The sequence below is a fragment of the Cervus elaphus genome, chromosome 8, assembly GCF_910594005.1.
Source record: "Cervus elaphus chromosome 8, mCerEla1.1, whole genome shotgun sequence".
NCBI lineage: Eukaryota > Metazoa > Chordata > Mammalia > Artiodactyla > Cervidae > Cervus > Cervus elaphus.
The window spans coordinates 19,238,717-19,253,698 of record NC_057822.1 but is presented as its reverse complement, the minus strand read 5'-3'; the positions used below and the strand labels follow the sequence as shown (position 1 = coordinate 19,253,698).

Sequence of the window (14,982 nt, the reverse complement as noted above, 5' to 3'; positions counted from 1 at the left end):
GGTCACTACTAAACATCCGACAACATGAAGGGCAGTATCCCCGCCCCCCAACAAAGAACTATCCAGCCTTGCCTGACAGTGGTGCTAAGATAGAGAAGTGCAGATTTATGTAAATACCATTGATCCCAACAATTTTGTCAAAGAACAGCTGCTTATTTAAATACTGAACGTGGGACAGTGATGTTGTATCAGGGATAAATCAACCTTCATCCAATCACACTGTGACTACTTTTCCTATGAGGCACTTTAGGTCTGGGAGAAAAAAATGATCAACCAGTTGGCAACAAAAATTTATTGATTAGTTTGCAACTTTAGGTACAACATATATTTCATCACATGGTTATAATTCAGTATTTGTGCTTTGTAGGATAAGTAAACATTCATTCGAGCACAACAAAAGTCTACACACAATATTACAATCTTCTGGGGTTGTTTAAAAAATAAACATATCCTTTTCCATTTAGTATCGCAAAGACTTTCACTTTGAGAGGGTGGATAAATGTTCAAGTTTGGTATTTGTATAATACATCAATTAAACATATAACCCAAATTTGGACTATTTTTCTATAATAAATGCCTAATGAGTCCTGGAAAGGATTCTGGGGGTGGGTGGTAGGGAGGATGACTTCCAATAAAGTTTTTTTGACATTTCAAGAAATGTCAATTTCTTGTCAATGTGGATGACACAGAAAGCCAGCATCAATGGCGTGGGACTTTGTTCACATTTAAAATTACTTGACAATCTTAAAAATAGTGTAAAAGCATAGTATTTCAGGAAATCTTTAATAAACACTTTCTTTGATCAAGAAAATAAAAGCCAGTCTAGCTCATTTAGCTGAAGGGGGAAAAGACCTATTAGGAAGTTAAATCCCTTTATTTTTCAAAAAAGTAAATCTCTGTTTTTAAAATACTTCAATGTGACACTATTTTCTTTTTCCCAAATTAAATGCCAGTATTCTTAAATTAGTAAGTATATAATCCTAACTGGATATGTCAAACCCTGCATTCATTATAAATGTCATCTGACTAACAGGTCTGCCATACCGGCACCAATATGTTTATAATGAAATCATAGGGCTCAAATGTCAATATACAACTTGAAACAATAATCTCTTCATATTTTATGAACCTCTAAGGCTAACTTGATATATTATTTATGATAATCTCTTCATAATTTACAATAAAAATGAAAGTTTATATTTTATATAATTTAATATACAAGCAGATTTTCTCTCCAAAGACTCTCCTTAGCAGGAAAGCTTTCCCATAGTGTAAGTTCTGTAACCATGTCACTCATGTAATAAACAGATGGAAATAAGACAATCTTCCACCTTTCTCTCAGCTGAACACCAAGAGTCTTTTGATTAGCTGGGAACTCAGACATTGTTGGGGAGATATGAAATATTTATCAGTGGGCTAGAGTGAACAAATTAAATCACCTCTATAGGCAATGCTGATATATCCTTTCATTTCTGTTAACATCCACTGATAATGGTCTATAACTGAAAAGCTTTTATATCAAAATTTTGGAAATTTCTCACCCATATCTTAAATATTTACCTGGGCTGATAGACCCTTTAATCTGCCCAAAAAAGTAAAATAAAGTTTATAGTAGAGTTTATAAAATGATTTTGACCAGTGATGTTTCCAGTTGATTCATATAATTGGAGATATTACATGAAATTTTATGTTATTAAACATATGCAATTGCAACTCTCCTGGAGTCTAGGCCTAGTCCTAAGTTTTCCATTTGGCCCATTACAATTTCTGTTTCTCCAGCCATTCTAACACAAGCTCTTTTAAAGTCACCTACAGGTTGTGTTGATTTGTACAGACCTATATTTTGTTTTCCCTCAGATTTATTCCATGTGCAGCAGACTTGAGGAGCAGATTTTTTCCTAGCTCTGTTAACGTGATGTGATGTTTTGAGAAAGTTTAGAGCATTTAGAGCAAACCACTGTAATCTAAGCTGGAAAGAAGGAAAGGGATACTCTGCAGGAAACTGCTGCCTTATCCCAGTTCCAAGAGCCAGTCAAAGAGACTCGGGGTCCCATCCCTCCGCTCCTCGTGTATCTTGCAGTATTGAACCACTGCATGGAAGATATCCCCCACCTTCCAGGACTTCTGATGGACCAGCCGCACGACATCTAGAAACTAGAGGAAAGCACAGAGTTAGGACTCATATATAGCAGATGATCCTCAAAGTCATCTCATTCAACCACTCTACCAAAGCCAATGGCTCTCCAGGCTGTTTTTGAATACCTCTAGTGACAGGGAACTATATTTCAGGACAGTCTATTTTTTTTGTAGACAGTCCAGATTATTAGAGGGTTCTTTCAAGTGAACTGGGATTTTCCTCACAGCAGTTGCCATCCACCAATTTTGAGAGTCTACATGGAATTCTTTCAACATCTTACCTCTTTGGTATTTGAAGAGTTCCCTCAGATCCACTTTTCTCTGGGTTAGACTCTCTCTAACGGGTCTGTATGGCATGGTTCCCAGTGCCTTCTATCAGTGGCATACACAATCTTTCATGGGATGTACCATTTAGGCCAAATAAATTGTGTGAAAATTTTGGGTGCTGGTGAAGACTCTTGAGAGTCCCTTGGACTGCAAGGAGATCAAACCAGTGAATCCTAAAGGAAATCAACTCTGAATATTCATTGGAAGGACTGATGTTGAAGCGCCAGTACAATACTTTGGCCACCTGATGTGAAGAGCCAACTCATTGGAAAAGACCCTGATGCTGGGAAAGACTGAGGACAGGAGGAGAAGGGGGCGACAGAGGATGAGATGGTTAGGTATCATCATTGACTTAGTGAATATGAATGTGAGCAAACTCCAGGAGAAAGTGAATGAAAGGAAAGCCTAGTGTGCTGCAGTCCGTGGGCCCGCAGAGTCGGGCATGACTTTAGCAACTGAACAACAAACTTTTGGGTAGTTTTACTTACTGGTTCCTCATTCCACTTTGAAAAGTTCCCTCCTCCTTCATCAAGTTTCAAAAGACACTGTCTTTTCATTGGAACAGTAAAAGGAAAGATTGAGGAAACATCCTGACTCATCACCTGGCTAATGGTATCAGTTTCAATTGGCCACAACTTAGAAAGCATCTGAATGTAGGTTGAGTTGGAGCACTGGAAGATGGGAAAATCATTACAGATGGTCCCCTTCATGAAACTGTGGCCTAAAGCTCAGCATGAAGTCCTCTCAAACTCCTTAGTCAGATATGTATAAAGAAAAGTAACAACTATTAAGAGCCAAAACCTGCAGGAAGTACCTTTCAAGCATGTAATCTCATTTAATTCCATCAACAACCCTGCAAATCAGGCATTTGAAGATGAAAAATTGTGGGTTTGTGAGATGAAAAGTTGGCAGTAAGATGGTCTTCTTTTTTTAACTTGGATCATTTTAAGAGTCTTTATCAAATTTGTTACAATATTGCTTCTGTTGTCTACATTTTGTCTTTTTGATCACAAGGTATGTGGGATCTTATCCCCTTGACCAGAGATGGAACCCACATCCCCTGCACTGGAGTGTGAAGTCTTAATCACTGAACCACCAGGGAAGTCCCAGGATGCATGGTCTTCTGACACTGCAGCCCAAAGCTCTTTATTTATTTATTTATTTTTTCAGTGGGTTTTGTCATACATTGACATGAATCAGCCATAGATTTACACGTATTCCCCATCCCGATCCCCCCTCCCACCTCCCTCTCCACCCGATTCCTCTGGGTCTTCCCAGTGCACCAGACCCGAGCACTTGTCTCATGCATCCCACCTGGGCTGGTGACCTGTTTCACCATAGATAATATACATGCTGTTCTTTCGCAACATCCCACCCTCACCTTCTCCCGCAGAGTTCAAAAGTCTGTTCTGTACTTCTGTGTCTCTTTTTCTGTTTTGCATATAGGGTTGTCATTACCATCTTTCTAAATTCCATATATATGTGTTAGTATGCTGTAATGTTCTTTATCTTTCTGGCTTACCCAAAGCTCTTTTTGCTACAGTACCCCATGCCTTTTGCTGGAAGGAGAATATGCTAAGTCACTACAGTCGTGTTCAACTCTTTGCGACCCCATGGACTGTAGCCTGCCAGGCTCCTCTCTCCATGGGATTTTCCAAGCAAGAAAACTGGAGTGGGTTGCCATTTCCTTCTCCAAGGTAGGACAATAAGACATTAATATTTATTTGGAACACTGGGATAAAGGAAAGGCTGGGACTCTAGCGTCGTTTATTAAGGAAGAAAAATCTATTTCTTAAAAAGATGAGAGATGTGGTTTAGTTACTATTTCTTCAATGTTTACTTTTAGAATTTCTTTGCCCTGCTCATTTCACATTTGCTCAGACTTTGAAGATGAGCCAGAAATTGGAATGCTAATTTTTTCTGATCCTCCCCCGCCCCCTTCAGTTTGAATTTGCTAATTCATTTCAATTACTGAGAAGTTGTTTCCCAGCGAGCTCCTATTAAATTATGTTTCTTCTTCCAGCTGCTGTGACAGCACCAGCTACTGCAGTTACAGAAATCAGTGTTTTATTGTACTCATTCGCTTTGTGTTGGCTTAATCAGAATAAAGCAGTTTTCTAGGCTGGAAAATAAAATGCTTAACTTTTAATACATGGAAACATAAACATTATCTCAAAGAGTTTTGGGAAGATGCAAAAAGGGAGACCAATGGGAAGTTGATGGCAACAGGATAATAGACGGTAATCTCCCTGGGAAAGGACACCATCTGAACTACCTCTCACTTTTTTTTTTTTTTGGTTTTACCAGGTCTTTGTTGCTGCATGTGGGCTTTCTCTAGTTGAATCGAGCAGGGGCTACTCTGTTGCAGTGAGAGGGCTTGTCATTGCAGTAGCTTCTCTTGTTGGGGATCACGGGCTCTAGAGAAACAGACTCAGTAGGTATGGTGCACCAACTTAGTTGCTCTGCAATCTGAGGGATCTTCCTAGACCAGGGATCAAACCCATGTTCCCTGCATTGGCAGGCAGATTCTTAGCCACTGAAAGTTAACCAGGGAAGTCCTTAATCACTTAATATTGGTAACATCTTATGGAAAAAACATGAATGAACTGTTTGGCCAACCCAATATCTTGTGCCTGTACCTACTAGGGACTCAATAAATATTTGCAGAAGGTGGAACATCCAAATGTGGGTCAAATATATCAAATGCATTCAAAATGATCAATAAGACTTCCTGAAATACGGAGTGACATCCAGAATCACTGAAGCTGAACCTTGTCTAAATATTCATTCTTGAGTTTTACATATTTACATTTACACCATTAAAAAATTACCAGGCACATCTTGGGGCTGCCTCCTCAATAATTTCCTACTGATAGGATGCTCCAAAAAATGAGTTGAGGCTGAGAATCTAAGCAAAGGCAGAGCCTGAACTGGTGCCATAGTAGTGTGTGCAAAGAGCAAAGTCAGAGATGGTCATGGGGCAGGTGTTTGATCACCTGTGACCGGGAGTGGGCATGCACGGTGGAGGTGGGGTGCCCAGGACCCCTCTTCACTGGTCACTACAACAGCCCTGGAAGGTTATCTCCAATCAGCTCCATCAGTCTCAGTGACAGAATTTCAGACTGTTAGTTGTCCGGTATCCCTCACAATTCTGTTGAGCTTTCTGTCTGTCCGACTTCTGAAATTTTAGAGAACTTAATCCTTTAGGTTAAGACTTTGCTCAGAACACAAATACCGTCAGAAAGAGGAACACTCTAGGTGATTATTAGTAATTTATGGAGCTGCATAAAAATAATTTTGTGGGCTGTTACTTGTATCTTGGTGTGTATGAAAAATCCCAGGCATGCATGTTTTTCCTTTGGACTAGGTGGCAAAAACATGTGGCCTCAAGAAAACGGGGAGAAAGGCTAGGATGTCTTTACATGATTTTGTTAATCAGACTTATCCAGCTCTTACTGGAGAAAGGTGCTCCCAGTGCAGAAGGTTTGAACATCAAGTTTCTGAGGTCTCACTGAGAGAGGCTCGTATTAATAATTCATTGACTTCTCTTCAAGATTTTCCTCCAGGGTCATCAGTGGTCTTAGACCAGACTTATCCCGTGAGGGTGTTTCCTCTTCTTTAGCATGTTTTATAAAGATGCAGTATAAAGTACACAGAAATATAAACTTAGTCTCAGCTCTTTTTTTTTCTTTCTGTACACTCTAGTTTCCTAGGCCACCATCTTATTCCCAACTTTAATCTCTGAGTCATTGCTCTGGGAGAAAATGAAAATTACAGAGCAGATGTCAGTATTGGTTAAACTCTTCCCAGAAGGCTGTCTGCTTCAGACCTTTCTGGAAGGTGTTAGCTACTTTCCAATATTAGCTACTTTCCATCTATTTTGGGCCTGCTGAAGCAGGGTCTCCCACTGTGGTCTGTGATGATGACCACAGGATGTTGTGAACTGACCCCAAATTGTCAAAATGTCCTACCAACTAGGCTACTCTATCAGTAGTTTGTGAAATGGCTACATGCTAGAATCTGTCTCATGACTTCTAAGGTCAAGTTGATATCCCAATAAATTGGAGAAGGAAATGGCAACCCACTCCAGTATTCCCTCCTGGAAAATCCCCATGGACAGAGGAGCCTGGTGAGCTACAGTCCAAGGGGTCGCAAAGAATTAGACACGACTGAGCGGCTAAGCACATCCCAATAAAGCAATTTTTAAAAATTATCTGGTCCCACTAAATATAGCATGCTTTTAGTCTGTGATGGCTTCATCTCAGACATTAAGACCTTGAAACATCGGTGGGGTTGATGAGTAGGGAAAGTCTTATACTTTCCTTTCTTTCTTTATTCAAAAAAAATTCTATTTTTTTTTTTTTTGGTTTATTTTTATTAGTTGGAGGCTAATTACTTTACAATATTGTAGTGGTTTCTGCCATACATTGACATGAATCATCCATGGATTTACATGTGTTCCCCATCCTGTACCCCCCTCCCACCTCCCTCCCCATCCCATTCCTCTGGGTCATCCCAGTGCACCAGCCCTGAGCATTTGTCTCATGCATCCAACCTAGACAAAAATGAAGCTAAGATTATAAATAAACCAGAAAAGGACACTTCTAGTTCATTACTACAGTCTTTAAAAACTGCATTCTATTTAGCAGCTGTCCCTATATCTTTCACTGTGTCTGTCCATGCTATGGACTCAGTAATTTCATAATCAGCTTTAGGATGTCAGGGATCTGAGTTTTTCTTTCCAACGTACTGACAAATAAAAATAAAAAATTTTCATTTTCTATCATTTCACAATTAATAACAATTAAGTTCCCTTCCTATGTATCATAGTTGCCACTTCCTTGAACAAATGTTTCATTTTAGGAAGCTAGAAGAATTTACATCCTGTGATGGTATGTTGTAGACCTATCACATGATAGGTACCTTTTATATTCCCAGGTGCATTTACTCAATTAGATTACTTGTTTATAAAGTCATATGGTGGGATCTATGGGTTGTTGTTGTTTAGGTGCTAAGTTGTGTCTGACTCTTGGTGACCCCATGAACTGTAGCCCCTCAGGCTCATTTGTCCATGGGATTTTCCAGGCAGAAGTACTGAAGTGGGTTGCCATTTCCTTCTCCAGGAGATTTTCCCGATCCAGGGATCAAAAGGAATCTATGAGAGTTGTTGCAAATTGTTTAGATTTTTTTTTGGAAACACTCAATGTGGATTTCTGAAAGCAGCTACCTTCTTTTGTTCCAAGGTAGTCCATTTCATTAGGCACAAGTGAGCTGGCCTTTATACTGCTCCTGCAACTGTGGCCTGTAGGAGTCGAGATTCTCAGTCTTGACTGTACCCCAGGACTCCCCAGGGATCTTGAGAAAACCCCAAAGCCTGGTTCATCCCAAGAGAAGAGTTTGATTTAATTGGCTCGAGCACTGGGCCATAAAAGCATCCCCGGGGATGGGGCTCCCAGGATGGAATTCATGCCCTTCTGAGAAGATGAAGATATACCAGAGGTGGCTCTCTGCCATGTGATGGCACAGAAATGAAGCTGTCCCTCATCAAGAAATGCACCTGCTGGCACTTTGATCTCAGACTTTTCTAGCCTCCAGAACTCTAAGAAATAAATGTCTTCTGTTCAAGCCACTGTCTATATTATTTTATTAGAGCAGCTTAAGCTAAGACAACATTTAACTCTTTATTTTTCCTTTGTCAGGTACTGTTTTCAAAACAGAAACTTTAAGTGTAGTATTTTGGGGAAAGTTAAGTTAACAGCAAATGCCATCAATATATTCTCTCTCATTCTCTTTCCTCTACTTTGCTTGTGGAGAAGAGTAAGACATTAAAGGAGAAGCAAATCTTCTTCTGACACCCACTTTCTTAGGAAGGCAGGTGTACATCTGTTTCCTCTTAGGACATTCTGTTCTATGCACTGCCCTCAAGAGAAGGATGTAATTCTCCAAATGAGCTTAATGATGAGGAAGGCAACTGATTACTATGAGGCCAGTCATCAGCTCATTCTGGCTCCCCGATTATTGAATTTAAACAGAAGTAAAAGAGCTGGAGAACAATAATGCATTGCCTCCACAAAGCAGGACAATTAGTTAATTGATATCTTTTTTTAAAAAAATGGCTGTCATGATTTTTCCCCTCCATGAATTAAGTAGATTAAGTTTAAAAGATGTCAAGGTCATTGTGAATTAAATTTATAAACTGTATTTTAGATTTTCAAGTGCTATGATTCTCAGCAATCTTTCCTTTGGAATTTAGCATACTTAAAAAGCCACCTCAAATCCTGCTTCAAATATTTCTAAGGAAGTGTTAGTTTCTCAGTCATGCCTGACTCTTTGCGACCCCATGGACTGTAGCCCTCCAGGCTCCTCTGTCCATGGGATTCTCCAGGCAAGAATACTGCAGTGGGTTTCCATGCTCTTCTCCAGGGGGTCTTCCCAATCCACGGATGGAACTCACATCTCTTAATGTTTCTTGCATTGACAGATAGGTTCTTTACTACTAGAGCCACCTGGAAAGCCCATTTCTTATGAAAGGGAATCTCAAACTTTAGTGTTCATCAGAACCATCATACTTGAACAAATATGTTAAAAATGCATATCTCTAGGCCCCACTCTTAGAAAGGGAGCTTCAAGAAGGGGCCTAAGATGTGAGTTGTAAATTAGCATCCCAGGTGACTCTTTGCATTTGGCTCATGTTTGCAGGGCATAAAGTACTGTTTCAGTGTGTTTCTCATTTTTCCTTATTCAGAATAAGCTCCCATTACATTTCAAGTTTGGTCTTTACAAGCTGAGCCTCCTTTGGTTTACCTTCTCCCTGCCCGGGGCCCTTCCTAAGCTGGAATATGAACTCCCAGAGGGTAAAATACCTTGCCTCTTTTGTTCCCTGTGTCCCCAGACCCTAGAACAATGTTGGCATGTTGTACATATTTGATAAACTTTTGATGAGTGTCCTGAATGTATGGTGTTCAAGTACACCTAGCATTTTAATAATTAGATGGAACACTAAAAGAGAAAGCCTGAGAATAAAGGTGTCATTTACTGGAGAGGAGTGACAGTGCATTGGGCACCCAGAATGTTTGGAATTTATCTTTTGAATTGAAATAAGACTGAAGGTAGTTATAAGCTGATATTAGGTGTCCTTCCACTCCAAGGCCAAGTTCACAGGCAGTGGTGGGACAGATTAAATGCTTTTGTATTCGATCATGACATCTCCCGGAACTTGCTCAAACTCATGTCCATTGAGTTGGTGATGCCATCCAACCATCTCATCCTCTGTCATCCCCTTCTCCTCCTGCCTTCAATCTTTCCCAGCATCAGGGTCTTTTCCAATGAGTCGGCTCTTAGCATCAGGTGGACAAAGTACTGGTGTTTCAGCTTCAGCATCAGTCCTTCCAATGAATATTCAGGACTAATTTCCTTTAGGATTGACTGGTTTGATTTTCTTGCAGTCCAAGGGACTCTCAAGAGTCTTCTCCAATACCACAATTCAAAAGCATCAATTCTTCAGTGCTCAGCTTTCTTTATGGTCTAACCCTCACACCCATACATGACTATTGGAAAAACCATAGCTTTGACTAGACGGACTTTTGTTGGCAAAGTAATGTCTCTGCTTTTTAATACTCTGCCTTGGTTTGTCAAAGATTTTATTCCAAGGAGAAAGTGTCTTTTAATATCATGGCTGCAGTCACCATCTGCAGTGATTTTGGAGCACAAGAAAATAAAGTCTCTTGCTGTTTCCACTGTTTCCCCATCTACTTGCCAGGAAGTGATGGGACCAGATGCCATGATTTTAATTTTTTGAATGTTAAGTTTTTAGCCGGAGTTTTCACTCTCCACTTTCACCTTCATCAAAAGACTTTTTAGTTCTTTGCTTTCTGCCATAATGGTGGTGTCATCTGCATATCTGAGGTTTTTGATATTTCTCCCAGCAATTTTGATTCTGGCTTGTGCTTCATCCAGCCTGCCATTACTCATGATGGCATTATAAGTTAAATAAGCAGGTGACAATAAAAAGTCCTGACATACTCCTTTCCCAATTTGGAATCAGTTTGTTGTTTCATTTCCGGTTCTAACTGTTGCTTCTTGATCTGCATACAGGTTTCTCAGGAGGCAGGTAAGGTGGTCTGGTATTCCCATCTCTTTAAGAACTTTCCACAGTTCCACAGAACTTTCCACAGTTGTGATCCACACAGTCAAAGGTTTTAGTGTAGTCAATGAAGCAGAAGTAGATGTTTTTCTGGAATTCTCTTGCTTTCTCTATGATCCAACTGATGTTGACAATTTGATCTCTGGTTTCTCTGCCTTTTCTAAATCCAGCTTGAACATCTGGAAGTTCACAGTTCATGTATTGCTGAAGCCTGGCTTGGAGAATTTTGAGCATTACTTCTAGCATGTGAGGTAAGTGCAATTGTGTGGTGTTTGAACATTCTTTGGCATTACCCTTGTTTGGGATTGGAATGAAAAATGACCTTTTTCAGTCCTGTGGCCACTGCTGAGTTTTCCAAATTTGCTGACATATTGAGTGCAGCACTTTAACAGCATCATCTTTTGGGATTTGAAATAACTCAGCTGGAATTCCATCACCTCCACTAGCTATGTTCATAGTGATGCTTCCTAACGTCCACTTGACTTTTCACTTCAGGATGTCTGGCTCTAGGTGAGTGATCACACCATCGTGGTTATCTGGGTCATGAAGATCTTTTTTGTATAGTTCTTCTGTGTATTCTTGCCACCTCTTCTTAATATCTTCTGCTTCTGTTAGATCCACGCCATTTCTGCCCTTTACTGTGCCCATCTCTGCATGAAATATTCCCTTGGTATCTCTAATTTTCTTGAAGAGATCTCTAGTCATTCTCATTCTATTGTTTTCCTCTATTTTTTTGCACTGATCACTGAGGAAGGTTTTCTTATCTCTCCTTGCTGTTCTTTGGAACTCTGCATTCAGATGGGAATATCTTTCCTTTTCTCCTTTGCCTTTCGCTTGCTGAACTTAACAGAGACACTTCTTTCACCTTCTCCAAGCTGATGAGGAGCTAATGAGACACTGATGCTTTTCAAGTGACACAGCTTCCTTGGTGGGAAGCACTGGTCTCTCTTCCACACCACTTGAAAATGGCCACTTAACTTCCTGACTAAGTAAAAAACAGTCAGAATGAGGCCTCCAAATAAAAGACAGGATATCAAAATTCTACATAAGGGTTTGCTTTATTTCACCAGTTCTGTCACAGACCTGGGTACAGGCAGTGAGTGCCCTTTTATGGAGAAGCCATTACCTGTGGAGAATTTTAACTGACTCAGAAACAGAAGATGATTCAGTCCCTAAAATTATATTACTTAGAAATAAGTCCCTTGAGGTGATGCTAAATAGGAGTGAAACATCATTTAATGTATCTTGACATACTAATGGAACATTTATTTTTATAGAAAAATTGTTATGAGTAAAGACAGGTATCCCCTTTGATAACTGAAAATCACTGGGGAGAAACAAATATCATGTCAAAGCATTATTTACATAATTAAGGTGTTAGTGACATATTCCTTGTCCTTTCATCTAAACAAAAATTTATTAGATGCATATTCACATAGAGTGTTACACTGTTTCTTCAAAATGGTGGACTGTATAAAAATCAATGGGACATGAATTTGAGCAAACTCCGGGAGATAGTAGAAGACAGAGCCTAGCATGCTGCACTCCATGGGGTGCCAAAGAGCTGGACAGACAGCAACTCAACAACAACATAAAAATCTGTTTCATTAAGAAATTGTCTAAAATACACCATGCAATGCTTTTATTCAGGAAGAGGCTAGGGATAAAACTGGAAACTAACCTGCCTTTCATTTTTCCAGGAAACCAAGAACTCTGGGTAAAAAATGTCTTTGTTCTCCTCCCCATGGCAGGGGGTCTTGGGATTGTGTGAGGCAGGAGGGAGGGGGCAAAACTGAAGCATTCTATCACCGTGCCCTGTGCCCTGGCTGGCTGGATGGTAAGGGGGAGGAGAATTTATAGTGAAGCACTATCGTGAACCACTCATCACCTTGAAAATAAAGGTGTGCCAAGTATGGGGCAGTATCTAGATTTAGAGAAGAGAGAACTGTAGGCAGTCCTAGGCATAAAGAGAAACACGAATCATTGGCTAGAAAGAGAAGCCGAAGTGGATGAGTCTATGGAAGATAAACAAAGTCTTCTCAATTTTTCCAGTAGCCAAGCCCATTGGCTGGGGAGGCAGAGACAGAGAGAAAGAGAGAGAGAGATGCTCTTCTAACTACCGTGTACCTAAGCCGAAGCCAGAGAGTAAAGGGCCTCTCATTTCAGGATGTTTCAAGATGCTAGATTTTGGCAATAAGAATTAAAATGCAGTTACATCTTTAAGAAAATCTAGATTGTAACTCCAAGGCAATTTAACTTGAGAGAGATACACTATCGAGAAGTATCTGTAGAGACAGTGCAGTTCTAGGACTAGGCTCAGCCATCACTATCTGAGGACTCTCACGGACCAACCTCTTTGAGTCCTCACTTGTTCATCAGTATAAAAGGAGTGATAATATCCATTCTGCTCTTCTCACAGGGTTGTTGAGAAACAAGTATAATGAGTATGTGGAAATACTTTATGACAATAAGACATTAAAGAAATGCACAGTGGTAGTGATAGGCAGTATCCTAAATTAGCTCCCCAAATTTTCTGCCCTAATCCTCAGTACCATGAATAGGATGAGATAATTAATGCCCTTATTAGGGCATATCTTAAATGGAAAAAGGGATTCTTCAGTTACTTTTGAGGCAATCAATAGGGAGACTATCTGGTGAACTTAATCTGTATAATTCAATTGAATGAACCCATTAAAAGCAGAGTTTTCTCTGGCTAGTGGCAGAAGAAGTAATGGAAACTAATGGCATGAGGGTACAAAACGACCACCTGACAAGAAACTGCACAGCTTCCAGAAGCTGAGAGTGGACTTCAGCAAGGAAATGGGACTTCAGTCCTACAACCTCAAGGAACGGGTCAGGACAACAACCCTAACAAGTGTGGAAGCTTATTTCTTTCTGTGGCTTCCAGATAAGTGCCACGCCAGGCTGACAAGTTGATTTCTGCCTTGTAAGTCCCTCAGTAGAGAGAATGGAATTCACCCAAACTTCTAACAACAGACCTGGGTTTTGCTGTTTTAAGTTAGTAAATTTGTAACACAGAAATAGAAAACCAATATAGTAACATTATTTTTAATTATTTTAAAAGTATATTTTTAAATTATGGAAATTGAGCTTGAAAACGTTGGTGTGCATGATCAATAGTTCAGTCATATTCAGTTCTCTGTGACGCCCTGGACCATAGTCTGCCAGGCTTCTCTGTCCAGGCAAGAATACTGGACTGGGTTGCCATTTGCTTCTCCAGGGGACCTTCCTGACCCAGGGGTGGAACCCGTATCTCTTGCATCTCCTGAATTCTTTACTACTGAGATAGGCAGATTCTTTACTACTGAGCCACCTGGGAAGCCATTGGTAGTTGAATTCTTGCTTTCCTTAATAACTGATATTCTACAATAGCAAGTGATTGGTCTTAGAGAAAAGGAGTTAGAGTGACCATTGCTATTGATTTTGATATTGGCCAAAGATCTATTCCTTAGCTTTATATTTTTGGTAGGTGGAGAATAATAACGAGAAAATCCACCCAATGCAAATCTGTTCCATAGAGAATTAAAAATGCCTTCCCTTCAACACCATGCCAGTTTGTTTTAATTATCAGTCTCACTTTGGTCTCTAGTATATATCAAATCTCTGCTTCTCTACTTTTAATTTAAATGAACATAGGAAGAGGTCAATTCAAGAGGAAGGAAACACACCTAAAGATAATAGACTCTGAAAATATCCCGTCTCCTCAATTTACTTTCTCATCATCCTCAACTAGTGGAAACAAACTGGCAGTCAAAGAGTTGTCATGATTACATTTATGTAGGTGGAAGGCTTCAAAGTTCTAATCAAAATTCTAAGGTGAAAAGTCAAGAACGAAAAATTCAAATGGGCCAACTGGACATTTACTCAGTTTTAAGCAGGGATTAAAAACACAGAGCCTTATGACATCCAGACAGGGGGCAAGGTACCTTTTCGATTCTGTTTTCTTGAGATTTCTTAAAGTAGATGGTGGGAATACCAAGTTCAGACGCAGCTATCCACTGCAGAGTAGCTCGCAGCTCAGCGTCAGGACACTCTGGCTCCAGGTCAAAGTTGATCACCAGCAGGCTCCCCTGGCGGCCGGCTGTTCCCACTGGTGTTCCAGAGGCACGTGCTGAACACAGACACAACCGCCTTACTACGCTTTCCACGGGAAGATCAGAGGCAAATTGCGTCTCAAAATTATGGGAAAGTGGCTTACCCTCAATAGTTTCTGACTGTCCTTTAAGAATCTCCTTTTCTTCTACCAATTCACTTTGGGAGAAAACAATAGTATACGGTTGGTAATGTATAGGAAGAACAAGCTGTAAATGGAAGATGAAGTGATGGGTCTTATTGATATAAAAGCTCTTGAAATA

At 40.0% G+C, this 14,982-nt stretch overlaps 1 protein-coding gene across 7 annotated transcripts in view; it reads right to left on the bottom strand.

Annotated features, from left to right (window-relative positions):
- Window positions 1-277: 277 nt before the first annotated feature.
- Window positions 278-14,982, bottom strand: part of LOC122698580 (SPHK1 interactor, AKAP domain containing) — a 185,230-nt gene continuing 170,525 nt past the window's right edge. For all 7 annotated transcript variants that reach the window (XM_043909791.1, XM_043909789.1, XM_043909790.1 and 4 more), the window contains 3 exons: window positions 14,826-14,878; window positions 14,554-14,738; window positions 278-2,154 (listed from right to left, as the gene is read on the bottom strand). In XM_043909791.1, coding sequence (XP_043765726.1) covers window positions 2,011-2,154; window positions 14,554-14,738; window positions 14,826-14,878 — 382 coding nt within the window. In that variant the 3' untranslated portion in view covers window positions 278-2,010. The remainder of the gene's footprint in view (window positions 2,155-14,553; window positions 14,739-14,825; window positions 14,879-14,982) is intronic.